The sequence below is a fragment of the Lipotes vexillifer genome, unplaced genomic scaffold (assembly GCF_000442215.2).
Source record: "Lipotes vexillifer unplaced genomic scaffold, Lipotes_vexillifer_v1.1 scaffold1163, whole genome shotgun sequence".
NCBI lineage: Eukaryota > Metazoa > Chordata > Mammalia > Artiodactyla > Lipotidae > Lipotes > Lipotes vexillifer.
The window spans coordinates 897521-924542 of NW_006784867.1; the positions used below are offsets into that span (position 1 = coordinate 897521).

A 27022-nucleotide genomic window follows, 5' to 3' on the forward strand; every position below is an offset into this window, starting at 1 on the left:
GGTCTTATATTTCAATTAGTCTCTTCCTTTTTTTCAGGTTTTATTCTTTTGCTTCAATCTCTTCCCTACTCTTTTTGCTCAGACATTTTTTCTCCTCTCTCTTTCTTATGTGCCTACAGGAGAAGAGATAGGAAGGCTTTCTGGGAGAACCTAGGAGGGCTTCAGCAAGCTCCTCATGGCTCTCAGTTAAGTACCGGGTGGACAGTTCTCTAGTCAGTTTATTTCAAAGTCATTTTGGGGGTTTGGCTGGAGATTGGGGAGGTGCATTCTGGCTCAGATACAGTGAGCTTGCTCTCTATTGTCATTTGTGAGTTTCTCATGCTTATCAGAATAAATCCATGCTCAGCACATTGAGGAACTCAGTTCACTTAGGCTCTGCTTGAACATTTTTAAGGTCTAGCTGCAGGAAGTCTATGGTAGATTGAATGCACAAATGGCCCTTGTTCTCCACCCATCTTTTTTTTTTTTTTTTTTTTTTTGCGGTACGCGGGCCTCTCACTGTTGTGGCCTCTCCTGTTGTGGAGCACAGGCTCCGGACGCGCAGGCTCGGTGGTCATGGCTCACGGGCCCAGCCGCTCGGCGGCATGTGGGATCTTCCCGGACCGGGGCACTAACCCGTGTGCCCTGCATCGGCAGGCGGACTCTCAACCACTGCGCCACCAGGGAAGCCCTCCACCCATCTTTGTGTCCAACCCTCTGCAATGTGCCTTTGCAGCTCCTCCCTCACTCCTTGGAAAATGGCTGGCCTTGGGACTTGCCTTGGCCCATCTCAACTGAATGAGATGAAATTGATAATGTGCCAGAGCCTTGCATGTTTCTGCTCTAACTTGGCCCCTATGTGAAGCAGCTTAGCTAGTCTGAAGGAGAGACCATGCAGAGAAAATTTCAGTTGTCCCAAGTGAAGCCATCCTAGACTAGCCTACATCCAGATGATCCCCATACATTGGAGAACGTCCAGCCAAGATCAACAGAGCTGTCAACTTGGTCATGGATGCATGAATGAACCAGCTCAGACTAGAAAAATGGCTCGGCTAAACCATAGATTTGTGAGAATAGTATTTGCTTATTATTATGGCATTTGCCTTTTTTTAAAGCACAGCAATAAATAGTACAGTGTCATTTATAGAGGCAAAGGTTTTTTAAATTAACTTTAGCTGTTGCTGTAATCTATAAAAGTGACCTTTGCTTAGTTCCAAGAATAGGTAGCTGGTAAACTCCAAGCCAATTCTCCCCCCTTAACTTTAAACAGACCTCTTAGGGCACTATCAGTGTCAGAGCTGCTGATCTATCCAACCTGGAGGAGTAGGGACCATGTCTCTCTTTCTAACCACTGTTTAGTCGGCACACTGCAAATTATCTGGTGCACAGAATCCCTCTATAATATTTGCTGAATGAGTGAAGGCCTAAAGGCCTTTTTGAGTAAGAACAATATCTCTAGGGAAATCTGATTAATACTCAAAATGTATCAATATTTTGGAAATGTTTTTCTTTTTCTTTTTTAAATATCAAATTTAAAATACACCTCTTTTCCTCAATTTTAAAATACACCTTTTTTAAATATCAATTTTAAAATGCACGTCTTTTTTTCCTCCTGGGAAGAAAAAAAGCTTTTTCCCCTTTTCTACAAGTGATAGTATTTCAGTGCAAAATGAAAATGGAAATGAATTTATAAATGCAATAATATGAAGGTCAACAGGCCAAAAGATGGTGTAAGAATCACCCTCGTTAATATTGGCATCTTTGAGACGTAAACTTTCAGTTTTTGTCTGATTGTTGGAGGTGGTTGCATGCCCACTCATCTGGATTGCTTTTTGTCTGGAGGTCCTTGTGAGCAAGTCCACAGATTTGAAAATGGCAGTGTGAGTTTAGAATTTAGATCCTATAATCCATCCATGGCTCACAATCTTGGGGTGGCGAGAGTAAACTTAATTTTTACTACACCTTGACCATGTCCTGAGGCTCTATCAGACCAAGAACCAACTATGATCTAAAGTGAAGGAGACAAGAAAGAAGAATTTGAATACTTTTATTTTTTCTTCTTGGAAGAGAATCATTCATTTAAAATCTGGAATAAATTTCCTTAATTATATTTTAAAAGAATCATAACTCACAAAACTCATTAGAAAGACCATGCCTGCCAAATGTGAGATCAATGTTTGTAAGGTGTAAATAGAACCATTTGGTATATGTCCAGGGAAACTTTTTAGAGTATAAAATAAAAATTTAATAAATGGTAACCTAGAGGCAGGAACAAGTGATACTGAGCATGGCCCCGTGGGGCTCCTAGGCACGAAATCTTTCTGTGTCCCCCGTTTCTTTGATTACAGGAAACACCCTTCATTCAGCCTCCATGACCTTCCCTGAGTTCCAATGGGCAGATCCAAGCAGTTGTTAATTAGGGAAGGGAGGGGATGCGAGACCAGGGAGAAACAGTCAAGAGCAGCCTTGGGGCAAGGTCCTGTTCCCCCATTAACGGATACACACAACAATATCTTTGAACTATTTTGCAGATACTGAAACCCCCTCCAGGTGGGAGAAGTTAACGATGAACGATGGTATGCTGCACACAAGCATGTAGACCCCAGACCAGTTGGACCTGAAGGTTGATGATGCTGACTCCTACTTACCTCCCCACGAACCCATTAGAAGAATATCCATGAGCTGATCACACCCTTTTTGAACAATTACTATAAAACTTCTCACTGGGCTTCCCTGGTGGCGCAGTGGTTGAGAGTCCGCCTGCCGATGCAGGGGACGCGGGTTCGTGCCCCGGTCCGGGAAGATCCCACATGCAGCGGAGCGGCTGGGCCCGTGAGCCATGGCTGCTGAGCCTGCGCGTCCGGAGCCTGTGCTCCGCAACGGGAGAGGCCACAACAGTGAGGGGCCTGTGTACTGCAAAAAAAAAAAAAAAAACCAAAACAAACAAAAAAAACTTCTATCTTCTCCAAGGGGGGGGCACATAATTTTTCGAGGCAGGAGCCCACTGTGGCCCCTTTGCCTGGCAAAGTAATAAAGCTATTCTCTTCTACTTCACCCAAAACTCTGTCTCCAAGATTTGATTCAGCACCGGTGTACAGAGAAGCTGAGCTTTCGGCATCACAAGGTCATTTACAAACTAGTCTTTAGCATCTTGTTCATACATAGGATGCAGATTATATAGTAGATTGTGTACCTGCTCAGCAACCTATATTGTCTGATTTGTAAATAAGGAAGTTGGTGAGATCCCAGGATGGCCCATGGGATGCAGAGGGTCCTTTAGCTGCCCAAAGAACTGGTCCAATCTGAACCACTGTGACCCCCTTCCAAACATTCTCCAGTCGCTCTGGCAATCTGACTTCCATCAGGATAGCCAGCATTCTTTATTCCTCTACCCCCAAGAAAGAATTAATACCTGGGGAAAAAAAAATCAAACTTAATTTTTTTAATTTAGTTTTTAAATTTTATTTGAAAAATACAATACACAGCAGAGAATTATTTCCTCCCCTACTGCTCTTCCACAAAGGAAACTGTATGGGAAATGGAACTGAGATATTTGGCTAGGATAGATCCTGAGAAAAGAGAGGCCCAGTTAGAAGTGGAATAGACAAAGTCTGTCAAAGAAGGTTCACCTCTCTTTTAACATAAAAGATCCTTTTAGATAATCTTAGGAATCAGATAAAACATGTGCAGAATTTCTGCCATGCAAACAGAGACTACTGAAATTTTCAGGCTGACCAATTCATACTGACCTGGGCCCCAAGTAACTAGAATAAAAAGATGTTTTTATCAGAAAGACATGTGTTTGCCTGCTTTCACTAGACTACCTATGTACATATTTACAAATGAATGTTTTCTTAAATGAGTTTTATCATTATTATCAGTAACGGCATCATGGTTAAGGGCTCTTTGCTGACTTTTTGCCTTATGCATGTGTATCTTTTTAATCTTCTGAATTTCCTTCATGGCAGGATCATTCACTGCACAATCTTGGGTCTATGACATTTAAATATTACAGATGACCTTACTCTGATCCTGGTTTGAATGTGGATTTCTGAGGAATTTATAACTCCTGCATTCAGATCAGGTTTAACCAGGTACAAAGATACATTTATATATAATATATAGCTAAGGCTTCCAAGAAGAAAAATGTGACTAACTGGTTCCTTGAAGACTGATGCTAGAACCAAGAGAACAGATCTCTTTAAGTCTTACTTGTAATCCTGCCTCCTAAGATATTATGATCATTCCCTCCACTTTCATTGCCAGTAAGTGAATTCCCCATCACTGTTATTGCCTAAAAAGTCTTTAATGAGGGTCAAAGGCATTCCAAACTTTTTTTGTGTTCTAAATTTCTACCGGAACTGAATTTTCTAGAGAAGTCTGAAAGGTAGAAACGTGAATTTTCTGTTTTTTTGGGTTTTTTTTGTTTTTTTTTCTGGCCCTACTAAAAGTGCTTTAACTCCCATGGTGATGAAAAAGAGTAAGTAACACCTATTTTGGGCGTAATGGACAAGTCTTTGGTTATATTTGTTTTCTGATTTCTGTTAAAATCACAGAGAAAATTAAAAGTTTATTTCCTTTAGCTAATCAAGGTTGGGAAGAATCTTCTCAGTCAATTAACCACTTCTCATATAAGACAAAGCTACTCTGCGTAGCTTTAAAAATCACAAAGTTATTGTTGAGCAGTACATTGAATAGTTTTCTCAGAGTCCAATTTATTTTCCTTATATTATGATTTTCATCCTTAATTCCACATGCTCAGTGTAAGAGAAGTCCCTCAGGGCCTCTCCTGAGGGGTGGGGTTAGGGCATGGGGGTGAGGGTTGCAGGAGAGACATCTGATTTAGGTTTTGACTTTACAAAAGACCTCACATCTAGACTCTTGACGTTATTTTTAAATAGGATTATAAATTGGTTAGTATATTGTTGTGCTTTGAAAAGTGTTCATTCTTAAAACACAAATGTTTAAAATACAGCATAACTTTCATAACTTTATTTTGACATGTCTTCATTTTTTGAAATGTAGATAGTTGCCCAGGACTCCGCTGACCTCTGAAAGGCATCGATGTGTCCAAAATGGTATGGCAGCTGTGGCATATTTAAAAAGACTACTAGGGTCAGAAAATCTAAATTTAAACTTTAACTGCCTCTTACTAGTTGTGTGGAATTGGGCACATTATTTAACTTGCGTTGTCTTTATTTTTCTCATCTGTAACACTAAAGCCAAACTCTTAATTTTTACCCAGAGTTACTGTGAAGATTAAATGAAATAACAAATGAAAATGTACTTTGTAAACTATAACGTACTACACATACACAAAGTAAAATACATTAACTACATTTCTTACTTTTATATAATTTAAACTGCGTTGTCAGGGTGTGGTTCTTTGCTATTTAAATTATCTGGAAACTTGACTAGTAAAAGAATGGAGCCTTAGACCACTCTTGAGACAATTATCAGTGGAAAAATGCTCAATAAATAGGTATCATTGCTAAGGATTTAGTAACTTTGACTATCCTAAACACTGCCTGAATTCAAAAACTACAAGTCAACAATTAAACCACAACTGTCAGGAACAAAAATCCAAATAAATAATTTTTAATTATGATACATTACTTATTACAGTAAAAATTGGCATTTTCCCCTTCAAAAGCAGAAGCACCAGTCTTAGAATTTATAGTATGAATGGTATTTTAAGTGAAATATAGCATAATATTATGTGCAAACGTTATTTTAGTACAGAACATACTTTCTAAAAGTAAAGTAATTTCACACACTGAAATCTGTTAGAATGGAAATAAGTCATGCTGAATAATGAAATAAAACCCCCCATGACTTTCAAAGTCCACTTCAAATGAAACATGGTATGCTGCCGAATAGAAGATACATGAAAAATTAAAAAGCTTGACTAGCTCAAAATAGAGGGACTTCTTACACAAATACGACTCACGTAGAGGTTTCTTTTCACATGGTCTCAGTGATTCTGTGAGAAACTGAAGTGAATGTTTTATTTCAGAATTAATTTTTGTTCATTGGTCATCATTTTTTATTGAACACCTACCTACTCTGTGTGAGGCTTTGTTATATAGGTGCTGGGGAGACAGAGAAGAAAGACACAGTCCTGCCCTTGAGGAGCTCACAGTCTAGTGGGGGAAACAGATAAGTTGACACTGATTTTTAAATTATAAAAATGATTAGACAACTTGATAAACTTTTTTGTCATCAAACACACTTTGGGTGTTATGAATGGATGGTGAAAAGGGACGATGTCCAATGCAGTGAAAGACCATCTGCTTCAATATCATGTGACTTCTGCGAAGGCAGTGATGTGGTTCTGCAAAAAGAAAAGAATTACAAAGTCAGAGCCCTGGGAAAACTGGCTTTGTAAAAGATTCAGTGCTTTTACAAATAATCATTTGCCTCATATAAAACTGTAGCCCAGGTATGTTTAAACTGCAAAAGCATACAGCATTATTCAAATGAGTTGTACATATTATTACATAAATTTGGCTGCTAATTATATATTTTATTCAATATTATTAATTAACCAAATAGAGTAAAATGTTATACCTGCCTTATTCAAAATTAACACTGAAATTTGGAGAGATAAACATGGCAAGGCCAGGCATGTTAATATTCTGTTCAGCGTTAATGGAATTTTAATGCTGCATGTTGAAGTTTCAGATTAATTGCTCCCTGTGAGACAGATGGCATAGAAGGAGTGCTGAAATGTTCAGACTGAAATGGCATTTGCTAGTTGACAAAGATCTCCTTTAAACACTTCATTTTTGATGCATGAATCCAGACTACAGGCTGCAATCTCTGTTGTTTACCTCAACCAGAAAATTCTTTAAGGGGGTTTTAAATTTGTTGTTGTTGTTGTTTGTTTAAGCAACTGAATTGTGTACGAAGGAACCCTGCGGAATGGCTAATATTTAAATGGTTTCAGACATGCAACAGGCCATACCATGGCTGCTGAAATACTGCAGTGGAAAATTGACATGACATAATTAATCATGCCACATATAGGTCATGTCAAGAGCTAACTTAAGTGACAGCCCCAACCAATAACAGCAGCATTATGGAAGGGTTTTACCATCAAATTACCTGTTTCGAATGTTTTTCATAGTAGCTTGGATTCTTTATAAGTCAAAGACATCATAAATAGAATTTCACGTAATGAATGCATGCCATGAGATGTCTTCCATATATGTGTAGCTCTTTTCAAGTTAAGGTGTTTTAAATAGCTAAAACATTTTCTGAATGTATGTGAATAAATTAAAATTCACTTTCACTGAATTGAGGCATATTAACCACAACTAGAAGGATAATACTAACTGCAGCTTAAGGCATTATTTTCTAGTTGTGACCCACTTAAGCCTAGAGAAAAAGAATATCAGTAAGAAGCATTAGTGAGCAGAGCATGTGGACCCTTTTACTAACTGCTGACAAGACCTTAGATACTTTAATTTCCCATTTAAAAAAAAATGCACGATGAAAATGTTGGCAAATTCAACAGTTCATCTCTAAGTTTTCTTGAGTTTTCCTTCCAAAAGCACAAGCATGACTTCAGGACAAAAAAATATTTGTCAGAGTTATATAATGCACTATGATTGAGTAAAAGCCATAAGAACTGTGGAAACAGTACATCATAGTTTTATTTCCGGTGGCCCCATGGGGACTTGAAATCTGTGAACAATTTGATATACAGTGTTTCAGTACAAAACTGACAGGAGTGCACTCCTCTGGACAGGACCTAGCACACAGTAATTTCTGGAAAGATGTTAAGATATAAATTGAAGATTAATCGGTCAGTGGCAAATGGAGGGTAGGGGAAGGGTGAAGACATGACAGTAAAAAGAAAGGAAAGGAGATTAAAACAGAGGAGAGGGCTTCCCTGGTGGCACAGTGGTTGAGAGTCCGCCTGCCGATGCAGGGAACACGGGTTCGTGTCCCGGTCCGGGAAGATCCCACATGCCGCGGAGCGGCTGATCCTGTGAGCCATGGCCGCTGAGCCTGCGCGCCCGGAGCCTGTGCTCCGCAACGGGAGAGGCCACAACAGTGAGAGTCCCGCGTACCGCAAACACACACACACACACACACACACACACATACACACACACACACCAAAAAAAAAAAAAAACAAAGGAGAGAAAATGGATGCTGTTCCAAAGGCCACTGGCCTAGGTATCAGTGTTCCCTTAACCTAAATAATAAAGTGTCCACAAGGCTCATTAAATTTGCTGAAGATGATCCTAAATGAAGGGGACAACCATCACTTTGGAAGATAGAACTGAAATGTTAAAAGACCTTAATAAAGCAAGGAAAGTATCAGAAACAAATCACTGATAATCAATGCAAGGGAGAACACAAGCAGAGTAAGAAAAACCAAGGGATAGGTACAAGCTGGAGAGAGTGACAAAGAATGTGCAATGACTGACTGCAGGGAGAGCATATAAATTATCATCTAAACCTGGTCATACTGGGGGAGAAAAGGGATGCTAATCATACATAGGAATGACAGACTTAAACTGGGGCTGTCCCAAATAGGGACACGAGGTCACCTTAGAAATGAGACATTGAATGGATAACTGTTAAGTGTGCTATTGAGAACCAGGAAATCCTGAATTCAGTCTTGCCATTTAAAAGCACGTTTTGGGGCTTCCCTGGTGGCGCAGTGGTTGAGAGTCCGCCTGCCGATGCAGGGGACATGGGTTTGTGACCCAGTCCGGGAAGATCCCACATGCCGCGGAGCGGCTGCACCCGTGAGCCATGGCTGCTGAGCCTGCGCGTCCGGAGCCTGTGCTCCGCAACGGGAGAGGCCACAACAGTGAGAGGCCCGCGTACCGCAAAAAAATAAAAAAAATAAAAAATAAATAAAAGCACGTTTTGGTGACCACTAGATCTTCCTTTCACTGCCCATAAATTCTGAATGATATTACCCCTTTCTTTATGCTAAGTCATTACCAGGTTAAACTTCAAGGGTAAACAGTTTGTTTCCAGACTGACTCCACTTTTAGATCCCAGGGCTCTGGGGAAATGCCTTTTTCCAATTAGTATCCTTTCACTTTCACATCACAATTAAGTTCTAATCTCTGAGTTGATATTTCCTATTTGACTGGAATTAGAAGGGTTCTACTTGGGGCTGATCATTTAAAGATGGTCATTAGGTAAACAGAGGAAAATAAATAACAAAGTGACTATGCAAAAGGAAGAGAAAATAAAGGGGAAATTTAATAACCGTTTCCAAGTACATTAAAGGAGTATACAGAAAGCACAGGGCCCATCTGTTTATTAATTTCACTAAGAGCAAATAAACCCACACCACAGACTGAAAGAGATGGACCTTATATCTCAGTATGCTTTAAGAAATAAGAAGAATTCTCGTCCAGCACAGGAGCAGTTTTTCCCTGAAAGAATCTAGAGAAAGGACAAACTAATTACTTAAAGTCCTTACTATCTATAAGACTCTATGATTCTATATTATAACAATTACATGCATGTAAATGTATGATTTGAAATATTCAAATGGTATAATTCCTATGCAGGCAGTTATGACATTGCTCACTTCATCAGCATTTTTCTCAGTAATATTTAAAAAAACAGAATTGCACTTAATATTTTCAGATCGCCTGTCTTGAGGAATGGACTCCCTATGAGGCAAACTAGGTGACAAGGATTTTCCCCTTTTAATCCAGCTGAATTCTTAATATGCAAAATACTAAATCTTATTAGTAGATGACAGTGCAAACACTCAACAGGCAAACAAAAAACTCATGCATAGAAGCTTAATTCAGAGTCACAAGAAGAAAGTGGTCATATAAATCATCAATGCAATTATACATACAGAGGATTAGAGTGGAGATAACAATGCTTGTGTCCAAAGAGTTGAAGATTAGAATATGCTACATCCATTAGAAAGTGTTCATTCAAGTCCACAGCAAATCAGTGAGCAAAATACTGAATCCAGTCCTTGAGTGCAGAGGTCCCATGGAAAAACAAGCGCTTGTTTCTGAAAAGTAGTTTTGGATTCTTAAATTTGATAAACTCTAAGTCTCTAGCATATCAATTTTTGAAGCCCTAAGTTCTATGTGAAAAGTTCTGTTTTCCTATTTATTCTATACCCCCAGTTGTATAAATTATGCTTTGGAATTTTAAAAAGTTACTTAAAACAAAATTGTCATTTACTTATGACACGAAAATTTGGTGATGACTTGCCACCTGACAAGATCTGCCACCCACCATTTCTCTTTGAGAAAACAGAGGGAGATGCAAAATGAGTACCTCAGGTAAGAAAACAAAAAATAGTCACTACTATTAAGGGCTATTTCATTGAAGAACACTAATTTCCCATTAATGAGTGAAAAAAATCAGTGAAAAAACAAAATATATTTGAATAAATATATTCAAAATTTTATATTGAATGAAAATAACAATAACAACCCAAACAATCTAGTATCTAGATTCCCCTTCGTTGTAATGGAAACCTGCACAGAAGGACACGGTTTCTGTATTTGCCTTAGCTTTGCAACCAACTCCAACACCAGTGCGCTCCAGCGCACATACGTTTATTGCCTTAATTGAAGGTGTTCACAGTGGCTGATTCCCATTATCCAGCTGAAGAGCCTTGCAAGACAGCCTTTAAAGGACCTTCCCTGTGAATTTTCTTCTTGACCACTCTCAATAGGTTGGATTTGGGACACCTACAAAATGTATTTTATATATTATTTCAGTGTTTATTTAAATATTGACTGAATTACTTGGATAAAGTGCTAGTCTAGTTAAAGTTCTACGCTGTTATATTGCTGGACCAAATGCTGAGGTTAAATGTTGTTCCAGTTTCTTTCTTTCTGGATGATTATAAACAGCTTTTGTTTTTTAGCAGGAGGTTATCAGCAATCAGCTTTTATGCTAAACTTATGCATAAAATGGGATCTGTGCATATGATGGCTAACTCAGTGATTTGGGTACTCAGCTCTATTGGTAAGGAAGCTGTGTGGCACAGTGGACTCTGCAGTCAGGTAGTGTGAATGTCAAGTGTTTGAAGGTGGGCTCCGTACCAAATGAAATTTTCACAAGCAATTTAACCTTTCAGAGACCTAGCTTTCTCATTCGTGAAATGGAAACAATAATACCTATTCGAATAGATTTTTATTAAGATTAAATGAGATGATATGCACAAAGGTCATTGTCTCTACTCAAACATATCATTATATCAATAGTTGTCTGTAAAAGCCAGAGAAACAAGATAAAAAAGTAAAAGAAAAGAAACAAAAAGAGAGAGAATGAAGTCAAGAAGATTTTTATAATTGGTTGGAATTTCACAATGCTATAGTCTACAATTCTAATATCCAAACAAACTTTAAAACCCAAATGTTTCTGGTAAAATTGGTGCAAACTCATTTGGTGGTAAAAAACAAACCTGAATAACTGTGAGGCAATTTATACTCTGTTATGCTGCGGAAATATCCATCTTTGATTACAAAGTGATGCCCAAGATCCTGCTTGTGTAACAGAATACACAGTACTTTTCCCTAAAATATAAAATATTTTAATCCTGAAAAACACCTAGCACTAATGATTTAGGATAAGGAATCATGGTTCTATAATAATCAACAATTATTACAGACACAACCTACATTTTAACAGGGGAAGGTGGATGGATATCATACTCCCAAATATTGGCTCTCTTTATTTTGCTATTTGCTTCCTTCCTTCCTTCACTGTGTCTCTTGATGAAGGCAAAATGGGTAGGAGAAGAGAGAAGGAAGAAAAGCAGTAGCATATGAAGTGTGTGCTCTTAGACTCTACTTTGTCACATTGTTTTCCTCATGGTAGGTTGTGAAGCTGGTGAGTATTTTAGAAAAGAGAAATGATGTTAGGTCCATATTAGAAGAAATTATTAGAGAACTTCAAACTTGAGACTATGAAACATTGTAAAGTTCATCTAAGCAATTTCTTGTTTTAAAAAGCTGGGGATGTGAAGACATAAAAGATAAATGTGATAGAACCAGAGTTCTCTCAGGAAAGATGACTTTTTGGGAACTATTTCTTTTTTTTTTATAGTGTTTCTGTTTCAATTCAGAGTTTTATATTAGCTCAGAGTTTTGTTTCTTTGCAGGAATTTCCTTTTACACCAGTCTGAGAACCACTGCCAAAAGGTACAGAAAAGTGATTAGTTAGCAATGTGAGCACTGCCAGGTACATACAATCAATTCTTTCTTAAAATATTATTTCTCTGGTAAAAAGAGCATTGCCTAAAAAAGCAGTAATCCTGAATGATTCTCAAAAAAAAAAAAATCTCTGTGTTTAAATACTTCTGGGAACAGCTGCACATTACTTCCCTTGCTTAGAGCTTCATGGGGCATAAGGTATTGAGAAGATGTGTAATAAACTCTTGGGTTTCACTGTAACTCAATGTTTCCCAATGCACCGACATGAAACTCCAAGTAACTCGATTAATACTAATGTGTTTTTGGTCAGTGGATGTGGGTATCCCTAACTCTAATGACCTGTCTAACATACTTTTAGCCCATATGCACAACTATGTTCTCAACCATCAACACAATGTCCCTCCTGGCCTACCTCCCTCATACTACAAAGTTTCTTTGGCCATTTTAGAAATTTCCCAACCAGTAGTTGTGCATCTGCTCCAGCTCATCTTGCTTCTTTTCAATTCTATTTCTATTACATTCATTCTGGACCCCATTTGAACTCTCTTTAATGGCATCCTCAAGTCTCTTGCCCCAGCGCTCTTACCTCACTTGCCAAATAAAACCTTGGTGCAAGCTGGTTCCTCTATCTGGAATGTTTTTCTCTCCTTCTCCCATGGCCACCAGTCCTTCAGATCTCTACTTAGAGGATGTTGTAAGCATCGCTAAGTTTGGATGGGTCCCTGTTTAGGTACTCCTCTAGCATAGCTATCATCACCCTGCTCTGAATTTGCTTATAAAATTATTTATAAAATATATAAAAGTACAGACTCATGAGACTGTAAACTCATGAGTCCTGGGAAAGGTACCATAGTGCTGCTTATTTGATATTTGTTACATGTTTCATATATTACAAACCTAGTAACAAATAAAATTTTACTATACATAACGAATGATGGTAAAAAAGGTAACTCACCCATAAATTGTACCCATGCCTTCTTTTACACTAGTATTTTAATCTAACTAATGGCTTCTTATTTAATTTCTCTTTAACTTTTTAAAATGCATTATATTTGCTAAATAAGCAGCCCAATGCTACTTGACAGAGAAGAATCAGAGGATGTGGGTAATGAATCAAGTGCATGATAAGTTCTTGTATAACCACGAGCTGATTAGAACTCCTTATTGAAAAACTTGCCTATTTTCAGAAAGAGGTACCAGTCAATAAAAATCTGGATGAGCTACATCAAGAGTAATTTCAGAACCATTCAAACCCATAAGGGCCATTAGGCATGACACAGATACTTCTGAAAAATTTTGTAAAGGTAAACATATTGAATATCTTTACCATACAAACCAACAATCCCATTCCTAGGTATTTATCCAAGAGATTGAAAAATATACATTTACACAAAAACCTGTGCATGAATTTTTATATCAGCTTTATTCATAATTGGGAAAAACTGGAAACAGCCCAAATACCCTTCAATTGGTAAATGGATTTTAAAAAATGGTGGTACATCCTATACAACAAAATACCACTCAGCAATAAAAAGGAAAAAAAGAAAACAGGTAACAACATGAATGACTCTCAAATGCATTATGCAAGGTGAAAGAAGACTCAAAAGGCTACATACTATATGAATCCATTTATATGACACCCTGGAAAAGGTGAAACTATAGGAACAGAAAGCAGATAGTGGTTGCCAGGGGTTGGGGGCTAAAGGAGGGGTTGGCTACCATTTTAGGGTGATAGAAATGTTCTATTACTTGATTGTGGTTATGATTACATGATGCTAGGCATTCGTCAAAACTTATAAAACTATACGCTAAAAAGGGAATTTTATAGGATGTAAATTATGCCTTTAATAAACCCCAGTTAAAAAAAGGAGTACCATTAAGCCACTCTATGAATTAAGTCTAAGGGCCAAGTGATGACTAGAATTTGATTTGTCAGTTATTGAACTATTGTTTCAATATTTGTTTCAGTCACAAAAAGGGAAATACAAAATAAATGTATGGGAAGGTATTCAAAAGATGCAAATTAAAATGAGGTACTTCATTTATTTTTGACCTATAAGATTGGTGAAGATTGTTAAGAACAATATTCTCCATTCTTGTTTAGATGTGAATCAAACCAAAAACCTTAAGAGTACTCATCCTCTTTTTTCCCAGCATTTCCACTTCTATAAATATATCTTGAATAAGTTATTTTTATTTATTTTTAATTTAATTTAATTTTTTTTCTTGGTACACGGGCCTCTCACTGTTGTGGCCTCTCCCGTTGCGGAGCACAGGCTCCGGACGCGCAGGCTCAGCGGCCATGGCTCACGGACCCAGCCGCTCCGCCGCATGTGGGATCTTCCTGGACCGGGGCACGAACCCGTGTCCCCTGCATCGGCAGGTGGACTCTCAACCACTGCGCCACCAGGGAAGCCCTTAAATAAGTTATTAATTGAACTTACAAACATATCTATTTTAGAGATGTTTACCCTAATATTGTTTATAATTGTGGGAAATTGGAAGTGGAAGCAATCCTCTGCCTAACAAAGGTAATGATTAATTTCTATGGATTAAAGCTTTTCAATGTAATTCTATATTGTAATTCTATGTGTACAGCACAGTGATTATGATCTGGAGCTCTGCAGTGATAAACATGGAACATAAATACAAAATGGAAAAAAACAGTTCTGTATTCCAATTTCAGAATGCAGGTTATGTGACCTTCGGCAAATTACTTAACCTCTTTAAGTCTCCTTCTCTGTAAAATCGGAATAACAAGCTACACTCAAATGATTTCTGTAAAAACTAAAACGACATTTTATGTGTGATGTTCTTTGCATAATTCTGGACACATATTAGGTTCTCACTGAAGATTAGCTTTTACAGTTATGCTTGATATGATGATATATTCATTGATCTGTGAGCATACTCATGATATACTGTTACATGGGCAAAAGCTGGCTACAGAAGGGAGCATTCAGGGAGGTCCTGTACCACACACAAACTCAGGCACACACTCATGGGGTCTCAAAGGCTATTTTAAGAAAATATGTCCAGTGATTACTGTGGTAGGATATGGATATTTCCTATTCATTACTCTTTTGCTTACCCAGATTTTCAAATTTTAAATAATGTACATAAGTTACTTGTTGCTCCTTTAACAGAAACAACAAAAACTAAATGTGGTTGTTTCATAAGACTGGGAATGGGGTCATTGTTTATTTTCCTAGTTTTAGTCAAATAAAACTGTATTTTCTCTACCAAAAATGTTCATAGTGTCATGGTGCTCTGGACTGATTTTGAAGGCTGTCATAGCTTCAAAAGTGTCTCTAGGACAGTCTACCAAAAGGCAACCAATCTGAGAGAAGAGGAGGATGAATGGGTGGAAAAAGTTTTCCATGTGTTACTAACAATGTGTGCACTGAGAATGATTTTTTTAATCCATCATTATCTTATTCTGTCCTTAACTAATGACTGCATGAATCATATAATTTAAAAATGCAGTCATCAGCTCTATATTTATCCATAAAATGAGATGAGAGAGCTTGTTTATATTCAAAAGTAATGCACTGAAAAGATGCTTTTATAAAAGGACTGCTAGATATGACTGAACAAAAAAATCTGGCTTTTATTCTTTGTATAGTATATTATGATTTATAAATAGTGTGGAGAAATAAATTATGAATATATGTAAGTACAAATAGGAAAAATGACATATGGCAAAGTAATATCAGTATATGCTAATTTTTCTAACCTAAAATGTAGATGCCTGGTTGGAATTTTTAAGCTTCCATTTTCAATTGCCTTTTTTAAGCAATATTAAATTTAACAAATGAGAACAGAATACAGCATGGAAACATTGATTCACTTCAAATATTTTTCATAAGTGCTCAAAGCTTAGATTGAGAAAAAAAGGCCTAAAATATAAAGATATTTTGTTCCACTAACTATTCCAATATCTGATCACTAATACAGTTGTTTTGACAGGTCCTATGTAACATTTACATTACAGTTCAGCAGCTCTGTTAAACAAAGATTTGCATTATAGAAAAGTAACTGAATCTTAAATAGATTGCCGTTGTTATTCGAGCACAACATTTTGAAACCTCAAAAGAATTTATCACAGAGAGCACCGTAATGTATAATCGTATTTGTCTTGGCAAGAAACCACAGGATTGTTTTGCTGTTGCTATGATACTAATGTATGCAACATTTTATACTATAAGATTTTCTGCCACATGTGCTATGTATGACATAGACAATCTGTATAAATTTTTAAATCCATGAAATATATCTATAAGGGTATCCTATCCTGCAATAAAATGAAAATCCTATTAAGGGAATCATTATTGTTACAGGAGGGAACTAACTTGTGTTAAGCACCTACCATGTGCCAAGAAGTTCATTTGGGATCTGTTAATCCCAACAATTACTCCATAAGGAAAACATTACTATATCAATCTTTTTGGAAAAGGAGAAGAGGAATAATTTGTCTAACCCCGCCTAGTTCTAATGCAGACAAACCAAGCTTCAGACTCAGGACTTCCAGCTGCAAAAGCTTGTCTCTCCAACCTCCACCGCACCCCCACGCTGCCTAAATTTCAGCCCAGGCTTCACCTTGATTTCTGTGATTTTATAATCTGCAAAACAGTCAATGTAAATGTCAATGCATGGGCTTTCCTGGGTCACCGTGAATTCCCTTAGAATTTTCCTATCCATATAGTTTTCCTTCACAGTTGCCATGGGAATTAAACAAAACATGGTAATTTCTATCTGTATTAGTACACACTCCTTATGCCATTTCTAGATTTTTCGAACTGCCATCACTGGTTACCACTTTCACTCAGGTGATGTTTCTGTTAATCAGGGAGTGCTTTCATACAACGAAGTTTCTTGGGTAGTACAGGTTAGTGAAAAGTCCCTGACCCGATGTACAAAACTGTAATCTTGTAAATTATTCCTAGCATTACCTTCCCTTTCTTGTTGTTGGCAAGAGGGAATACCTTTGGTTTAAATGACTAGGTTAATGATTAGGTCACATAAACCTAAGAAAAAATGATGCTTAGGCTTAGATGGAAAAAAAATTTTTCTCAAAAAGCATTTCCTATACCTGGCCCTATCCACTAAGTGAGTTCTCAAAGTGATCTCCAATGAGCCAGCCATAAGTGGCTACAGTGGCCTGTTCTATTTGCCTTAATAAAACTATGTAGATTAACAACTCCTCTCAGATTTATTGGAAATATTCCATTTTCTATCAAATCCCGTCTATCCTTACATTTATTTTTAAATATTTTTGTTCCCTTGCTAGATAGTGAGTGTCCCTTTCCTTAGATTTTGTTTGGCACCAGTTAAAATTGATAATGCATAAGCACACATCATTTGTATGTGCTTACCTATGCAAATCTGAACAGCAGCATTCTGCCTTACAGAGAGAACAAGCAGAGGGCAAGAGGGAAAAAACAAAAGCACTTAGTGTTTTGTTTCTGGGATGAATGCAGCTTGACCCAGGAGGATCCCTGGAAGGAAGGAAGTCAAGGTGCTCCTTTTCTGTTAGTTATGGCCAAGAGAAATGTCTGAAGGGAGGACAGGAAAACTCCAAAGATGAAAGGTCAGCAGGTTTCTTGAGGTGGGTAGGGTGGAGGGATAGTTTTCTTAGTGACACCCTGGTCAGCAGTTAGCCCTTTTTCACTGTAAAGTACTGATATGGTTAGATAACCCCTGCATATAGACCGAATGCTTGTGTGCCCCCAAATTCATATGTTGAAACCTAATCCCCAACATGATATCAGGAAATGGGGCTTTTGGGAGGTGATTAGCTCATAAGGGAGGAGTCTTTTATGAATGGGATAAGTATTCGTATAAAGACCCTAGAGAACTCCCTCACCCCTGCTGCCATGTGAAGACACAGGGAGAAGATGGCCATCTATGAACCAGGAAGTGAGCCCTCACCAGAGACTGAATCTGCCAGTGCCTTGATCTTAGACATCCTAGCCTCCAGGATGATGAGAAATAAATTTCTGTTATTTATAAGCCACCAGTCTATAGTATTTTGTTATAGCAGCCTGAATGGAGTAATACAACTCCTCTGATCAGAATCAGCACCTGACCAAGAGAGACTTTGCCAAATGATGCCTGCTCAGTCAATATGGCATAACATGGCTGTATGGAGGTCTAGTCCATGTCATCTTTATCATTTATCTGGGTTTTTACAACAGCCTCTTAGATTGGTTTTTGTTTGATTTTGTTTTGCTGCAGTGTTGCTCTCCTTCAATTTATTCTCCATTCTGAACCCGCCATTTCCTTCCTTACACTGCTTCATGGCTCCCCTTTGCTTACAGGGTAAGAACCAACTTCACAGTGTTGCGTAAAAGACCCTTCACAAATTTTCATCAAACATGACAGAGAGTACTTTTCCATATACTTCTTTTTCATTTGCATTTGATCTCTAATGATGTGCTTATTCATGAACTTTGCCCAGTTTTCAATTAGGATGTTTTATATATTACAGACATTAACCCATTGGCAAGTGTGTAGTTTATATCTTACACTTTGTCATTGGCCTTTTTAAACTGTTTTAAACTACTCTTGATAAATTTTATTTTTAAAAATTCTTGAACCTAAGTTTTTCTAGTCAGTAGCGTAAGAATGAAGCAGTAATATTGAGTTCCTCCTTTATAAAATCTACAAATTATCATACTTTGACAATTTTATTGGCATTATCTAAGATCTGTCTCATTTTGCCATTGCTGTATTAATTTAGTTATAGATCTTCTCTCTAAATGAATTTTATAATTTTGCCCTGTTTCTGTCACTGCATTTACCACAGTCAATTCTAATTAAGTCTATATTTAAATGATTTCCATTTTTCCCGCCAACTCATTCATAATATGACTTTTCTCAATTTGAGAGCTCTAGATATTGGTGTTTTGCTCAGTTAACTGGTAAATATCTTCTGGTACAAGCAAATATCTTCTTTCATGAATAATATAGTTCCTGAATGCTTACACATGTGGTGCTTTATGATTATCTTAACACTTAAATGACCTTTTGGGTGGGAATAGAATTTGTATGTCACCACCTTTTTCATGGAAACTCAGAAGACATTACTCCATTTTATTCTGGCATCTAATCCTATAGAGGGAGAAGTCTGAGGCTAGCATGCTGTTAGTCTTTGGTGGTATATTAGTTTTGTGTGTATTAGTTTTCAGTAGGCACACTGTATTATAACCTCAAAAGCTCTGTTGGCTTCCAACAACATATGTGTGTATATACCTCCTCATACTACATGTTGGTGGTCAGGTTCTACGGATCTGCTCCAAGCTACAGGTTGGGTGTTGGTCTGCTTCCCGTGACTTCCCATTCTGGGACTCAGGCTGTCAGAACAGCCCGTATCTGGAACACAGCCTTCTCCTGGAAGAAGGCTCAAGAGCAACAGGGTGGGCAGAAGCTCATGATGGCTCTACAAGTTTCTGGTTGATGGGCTATCTATCAGGTTCACTCACATGTTATTGATCAAGTCCAAAATAACTGGAGCAGGAAGGATACTCTGCCTATAGAAGAGGGTAGTTAATAATTGGGACAACAATACCATCTACCACAATATTTATAGAATTCTTTCTTCAGTATTGAAATTTGAAAATGTCACTGAGAAATATCTAAATTCTGGTATCTGTTTTAATTTTCCCTTGTATCCTGTTAACCCTTGGAGCCTAAAGTTTCAGATATTTATTTGGAAGGAAAGTTTACTTATAGTATTTATCTGAATATTGCTATAGCTTCATTTGTCCTCTTCTTTAGCATCTACAGTGATTCACATGTTACATTTCTGTGGTATATCCTTCATATCTATTATTTTTACTCAGATCAATTTTATTCTCTTGTTCTTTTACTACAAATTCTGAAACCTGTCCTTAACATAACTGATTTCACTTTCTCCATTGTGGATTTTGTTCTTTATGGTTTCTAGTATTGGTTTTAATCTTGCCATGACATTCTTTTCTTACATTAGTTTCCTAATTGTGCCATTGTGCCAGCTATCTTTCATCTCTCATTTCACATATTTTCCTTAATTTCCTTGACAGTAGAAAGCAGATACTATCTACAATGAATTTGATTATCTTGTAATCTTTTTTCCTCAAAAACATATTCTATCTCTTAAAATATGTCTCTCTTCTGTGTCATGAAATCGTTTTAAAGGATTTAAGTAATTGTCCTGATTATTTATACTTGAATCAGAATAGATTTAGCTCAGTTTTTCTTCCTAAACTGAGTGGGAGAAGATTCAAAGAGCCCTTAACTGTTTTCTTGAATAGCCAGGGAATCCTTCACCTAGATCTTAAGCTGAAGAGCTGGAGAATGTAGTTTTATAATATCATTTTGATGATTTACCAGCCTGAGAGGAGTGGGAGAAGAAGCTGAGGCCATGGACATTTCCAGGAAGGTCACTTTATTTCTATATGAAACTATATAGAAGCTATAATGAAACTATTGCTATGGTTGCTGAAATATCAGGACTGCTATTCTGTTCATCTTAAACTCTACTACAGGAAGATGGCATAGTCCTTGGAGGCAGCTTATTTCTTTTTATTTTTTTACCCATTTTATGGTACCCATTCAGTTCAGGAAAGGGTTCTTTCATCTGGCACGTGCCCATATTAATGAGAAGCCTGATGAGAGGAAAGCTTCTTGCCTGAAGGCTTTCTTTTGGTGTGTGCTTGCCTATCTGCTAACCCTGCTTCAACATGGTGTTGGTCCAAGGTGCTGAATTGTGCTCTAAATAAGTCTTCTCATTCTCTTAAAGGTCATTCCTATCTCTTGTCCTCACTCTTTGAAATTTTGGAGGTATTACTGGGATCGTATAGGATTTTAGCCACTTCTGCAACATTGAACCTCTTTACTGGCAAAGAAAAAATTCAATTGTCCTTTGGTGACATCCATCAAACTGGATCTATTTATACTATATGTAGTAGAAATGCCTATAATTTTACTCTATCTTGTTTTCTCTCTGTGACACAGCTATTAAGATATTAACTCCTACTTTACTCTTGCTAATATAGGAGAGTAAAGCTAATGAATATGTAAATGTTTCCATCTTCATTTCCTAGAAGAAGAGGCAGACTTTTGGTTTTTGGACTCCCGAGAGTAATTAATGGTGTCTGTGTTTTTGGAGACCTCCTGAAGCCAGCAACCCCGAAGATTCTGTTTGGGATGCATAGGCCCTTGAGGGCAGGAGCCAGAAAAGGATAAGTTTGAAAGGGAGGAGTGGTGCGACTTGGCTCCCTGGGGCCTTCGGTCAGTGGGATTTTGTGGCTCCTGCAAATGAGAGGCACCTACACACAACTTGTGTCAGGGCCCCAGGACAGATAGGACCTGAAATGGAGATGTCTGCAAGTGTGCCAAGGACAGCTGGACCTGGGCATGATGCATAAAGGCATGCGAGATACAACCAAGGTCTCCGTGCCCAATTTGGTAGAGAAAAATAAACCAAACACTCTCAAAAGGTTTGTGGGAGTCATAAGGAAGGGGCACAGGAATTTAAATTATTCCAGGGAAATTTTTCCAAGGGACTTTGCTCAATCAGAACATATCAACAGTCAATACGAGGAAGCATAACCAAGACCTCCTCAGAGCAGCTGAAGAAAACTGAATAATTTTAAAACACTATAATTATTTTAGTTACACAATTTTTCATGAATATAGCCTCATTACAGGAAGATAAAGAGAAAAGGAAGAAAGGAAGGAAGGAAGGAAGACAGAGACAGGAGAGAGAGAATCAGGTCCACTATGTCAGTTGTTCTCAGACTAATGTCTGTAGGTACCCTGCCCCCTTCTCTCTCTCATCTCTATGCTCTTTTCTTTCCTACTAGAGAGAAATATCTTGTGCGGTATTTTGCACAACTGGCTTCATCATACACAGACACATTTTATACATATCAACTTACAAAAATTTTACAACATACTAGAAAACTTTCCACATCTTGATTTACCTCATCCATTTTAACTGTGGAATAGTAATAATAATTATAATTCGTAATGATTAAGGGCTTCAGAGGTGCCAGGCACTGCTCTAAAATGCTTGACTATTATCTTATTGAACTCTTAACGACTATCATTCTATGAATCATTCTATGAAGGAGAAAACTGAGTACAGAGCATTTAGGTAAGCTGCCCAAGATCAAAATTGTCCATAACTGCCAGCTAGTCTACCTCTAGAAACTGTAAGCAGAAGTACCACACTATAATGTACTGGATCCCATTGTAGGAATGTATCACAACTGATTTAATAATTCACTACAGATATAAATTTAGATCTTTCATGATTTGATATTACAAATGGCTGTAATAAAGTTACTGGTAACTTAAATAAGTGGACATTGAGATATGATGGGCTACTTTCCACAGATGATTAATTCTTTTCATAAAACCAAATGTAATGAATGTTCAGATCTATTTAGCCTTCAGAAAAATCATGACTTTTCCTCAAACTGTGGTAATTAACTATATGACAAACTCCCTATAATTAAGGGATAAATTGCTGGCATTTTATAAGCAAGAACGTTTGCATGCTGTAATTACTCTGTAGTGTACCATCTATCAAACATGTACCTTGAACATGAGGTTATATAAGTACATAACTTCCAAAAGAAACCCTTTGCCTTCTCCATGTAAAACTGACAACCAGAAAATGTTAGTTTGGCATAATAATGCTAAAACACTAGGCCATGCCTGTGGACCACACTTTAACACTGGGCCTCCTTTCTCTCCTCAGAGGGACAGCTTTAAGGATCTAATGTCATTCTCCAACTATCAATTATTAAGATCAACTCACTGGGGAGCGATTTGCATTCACTTGTTTCCCACTGTGAACTATGATGAAAAGCAATATATTTACTCCAAACATTCCTTATCACAGAAAGAAGAGAAAGCTACTGTGGGCTTCCCTGAAGTGATGGTCTTCCTCCCTTTCTGGCTGATGAGCTCAAATACATGTCCTCTCACCCGCAGAGCTCCTGGCAGAAGCTCCTGAGACCCGTGCTCTTCCTGTGGTCTATGTGAGTGAGGGCAGCAGACCACAAACTGCGCAGACAGCGTTCTGCCTTGCAGACAGGGATGGAGAGAGCGGAGAGGGAAGTTGGAGCTCAGCGGGGTGAGCGTAAATGTGCTAGGTGTGTGAAGGGGAGAATCAAATTAGATTCCAATCATCTTTATTGCCTAACTACCTGAGTGAAGACAAGGCACGTGAATTTGTCATAATCAAAAATATTAATGAAAGAAAGAAGTTAATAAACACGGATCTCTTGCAATCTATGGATTCTAATAGAATATTTTTGCTTTCACCATCTAACATCTTAAAAGTCACTATAAATAAAAATGAATTTGCATAAAATCAAGAACAGAAATATTTTAATAACTTAATATACATAATGATGTAATGGTATATAAGAATATCTGGCAATGCTAGTAGACCACTAAAGAACCGTTATACAAATAAATATGTCAAAAAGCAGAAGATTGTGATTTTTGTTCAAGTTAATATATTGAGAGCTATATAAAATACAGACTCTATTTTTTACCCTGACCATTTTCTTCAAAGTATGTTTAAGATCTCTTCCTAAATTCTACTGTTTTCTATGTTTAATTTAAAATTAAACAAGATTGAATTTTATACGTATTATTCACTTATATATTTTATCACATAGGCATGTGTCTTGGATTACTACATTGTATAATTTTTCTTTGCTGTTTATCAGTGATATGGACATTTGCAAACTGCTTAACTCCTTGGAAGTTCAGTTTTCTTAACTGTATAATGAGGAAATTTATTATAAGAGGGCATCAACTAAACCACTGTAGAAAAAAAGATGAAAACAATCCAATGACTCAAAGAAAAAAGGAATTTATTTGTTTTTCAGAACCATCTAGGGTATGTATGTGGACTGCTCCATGAACCTAGAATCCAGAACCTAGGCTGTCAAGGAGGGTAGGTCATCTTTAAAAATTAAAGACTATTCCAGTCATTTACCTTTTCCATTTGGCGAGAAGGCATACAGAATGTCCAGGACAAGAGTTTTCAAAGAGATGACCCAGAGGTTGTTGCACCTACCCTTCTGCTCACATTGTATTGGTCTAAGCTTGGTTGCATGGTCACACCTAACTGCAAGGGAAGCTGGGAAAAAGACTACAGCTGGGCAGCTGAGTGTAGCTAAAATTGGAGTGGGAAATTTCAGTAGCTAAAAGGAAGAAGGGGAGAACGAATACTGGTCAACTATTAGCAGTCTTTGCCACTAATAATACTCAGCTTTAAAAATTGTTGTAAAGGATAAAATTCTACTTGTAGAGCACAGAAGTGTTTTTGTGGAAGCAATCACCATAGTATTTGACACATTCTGAATCATCACTAAATGCTCATTGCTATTTTATTACCATCATCATCATCATCATCATCATCTAGTGTCTCTATCCTCATCTAAATGCTTGAATTCCTTCCGCAGTATCATGGATAAGTGATTATTTAGCTATTCTTGAATCCCTATAGTAAAAAGAAATTTCATTGCTTTTAAGGTGGGAATTTCACTTTCAGAAAGTTGTTACTACTTACCAGACATTATTTATCTTTCTACACTTTCATTTCTTTCATCTTAATTGTGATCTCTGAGGCCCCACAGAACAAATTGCATCCCTCTGCCATATTTCAGATATTTATGGGAAGATATTGCTTCTTTCTTGAGTTTTCTTTTCCTATAAACTAACCATTTTTGTTCCTTCCAGTCTCTTATAATCCATGATTTTGAGTCCACTCACCATCTTAGACACATCTATTTGCTCACTTAACAAATATTTATTGTCAACTTTTCTATTTTATCAATATTCACCTTTAAACCATGTTGCCAAGGGCAGTACACAGTACACCAAGTTGGTCTGAGCAAAGCAAACCATCAAACCCCTCATTCAGGATATCATTTTCCCTAAGTGGGACTTAAAACCATATTAACTTCTGGAAGCCATATCATGCTGTTGACCCAAGTTGAATGGTAAACTACTATATTCTCTGAGCCTTTTTCATTTGTGCACTTAACCTAGACATATCCTACCCTACAGGAGCTTTTTTTAAAAGTCCAAATACAAAACACTTCCTTTATTTCTAGTTAATTGTTAGTTGTATCTTTATTGTACTCTTCCAAGAATTTTTATTCTTCCATCCAATGTATTAATTATCCCTCACAGACTCAGACCACCTAAACCGCCAATTAGCATGTAACTGAACTCTTCATCTAAGATATTGATCAAAATCTGGACGTGGACAGGGCTGAGGAGAAGACATTAGTAACCCTCTGAGCAGTCATTTAAAGTCTCAAGAAAAGTTATTGTTATCTACCTGCTTCTCTGTTCATTGCTATGCCCAATGAGGCCTTGACCTGTCAATCAAAGTGCTACCTAGTCAGGCTCCCTTCAGCCCAACCTGACCCCCAGTTCCCCCCCTGAGCAAGAGAGCATGACTGGTGATTCCCTGCTGCCAGAACTTTATACACTGAGGTTCAACAAATATTTACTGAGTCCTGATTATGTGCCAGTTGTTACACTAAGCAGTTTCTCATATAAGTGAGGCATGGAAGAAATGGAATATATGCTATGAAAAAATGCTTATATTCTCAAGTAAAACTATCTTATTATTTTGCCCATGTGTGGGACCACTGTATAACATTCCTATCTTGAAGCTATGGCAACTTACAGAACGCACCCCATGTACAGACTCAGGTTTTAGCGTGAGGGATTTGAAGAAATGTTTTCCATGTGATATGCATTTTTCTAAGATGTTGTATTCAGTGACTAAATTCTTGCTAAATATCACATTAGACTCTGAGCTTGCTTTAGTAAATCAAAAATGACTGTGTAGGAACTCTCAAGAGTAATTATTCATTTGCTCTAACAATCACATTTAGAATTTAAATTATGAATCACCTGTACAGATGTTACCTTTTCCAAAGGACTTTCTACTCGAGGAATGCTGATCATTGGCATCTGTGCCAGATTATCTGTGTGTATATGCTCATTTTCTGGTTGTCTTCCTTTGAAATTATTTACCACACACACGACCTAAAATTTTGGGAAAAAATACAGTTAAAGCAAAGCCATGCTCCTTATAACTATGACCCTTGTGGATAGCCTGATAAATCTAATCACAGTAATAAAGTATTGGAATTACTTAAATATTACATGTCTAAAACTTTACATCCAGATTTATCTTGTGTAAATTTTAATGGTTAATCCAGTGCAAGCATGTTCAAAAACATTCATCAATTAATATGTAGCTCAGTTAATAATGACAATTTTATTATTCCAAAATTTTCATTAAATTAGGTTATAGTCAATGCTCAAATCAATCCAAAAATAAGATCATAACCCTATAAAAATTCATAGCAAGCTAACCTTTCCTTATTGTGGCTAACCTACAACTTAATTTAAATGCTAATTATTTCCCATTGCTTTAAGATCATTACATTCATAATAAACCTTCGACAATTGGCACTTTCTAATTTAGTAGCATCCTTTAATTAACCTAATAGCTATTATTGTATCCCACATATATTTGGCATTTTGACAAGAGCTTACTACTGCTACCACTGAAATAGAAGACCTTCTACATAAAGGAAACTGGCCCTTGTTTCAATTGATTATGTCCCATAAGTGACAGAATTTGAATTAAACCAGAAGTTCTCATATTCTAGTGTGCATAAAATAAAGTTCTGGCACTTTTAAAAATGCACATTCCTAAGCTCTCTCCTAAAATTTCTGATTTCACAGATGAAGGGTAAGGCCTAGGAGTTGCCACTTTTAAAAGGCTATGGTTTCCTTTGCTGTGCAAAAGCTTGTAAGTTTGATTCGGTCTC

General features: G+C 37.2%; 1 protein-coding gene across 1 annotated transcript in view; it reads right to left on the minus strand.

Annotated features, from left to right (window-relative positions):
• Positions 1-5561: 5561 nt before the first annotated feature.
• Positions 5562-27022, minus strand: part of PLPPR5 (phospholipid phosphatase related 5) — an 86883-nt gene continuing 65422 nt past the window's right edge. The window contains exons 5-6 of the mRNA XM_007457007.1: positions 26109-26228; positions 5562-6313 (exon numbers count right to left, since the gene is read on the minus strand). Coding sequence (XP_007457069.1) covers positions 6281-6313; positions 26109-26228 — 153 coding nt within the window. The 3' untranslated portion in view covers positions 5562-6280. The remainder of the gene's footprint in view (positions 6314-26108; positions 26229-27022) is intronic.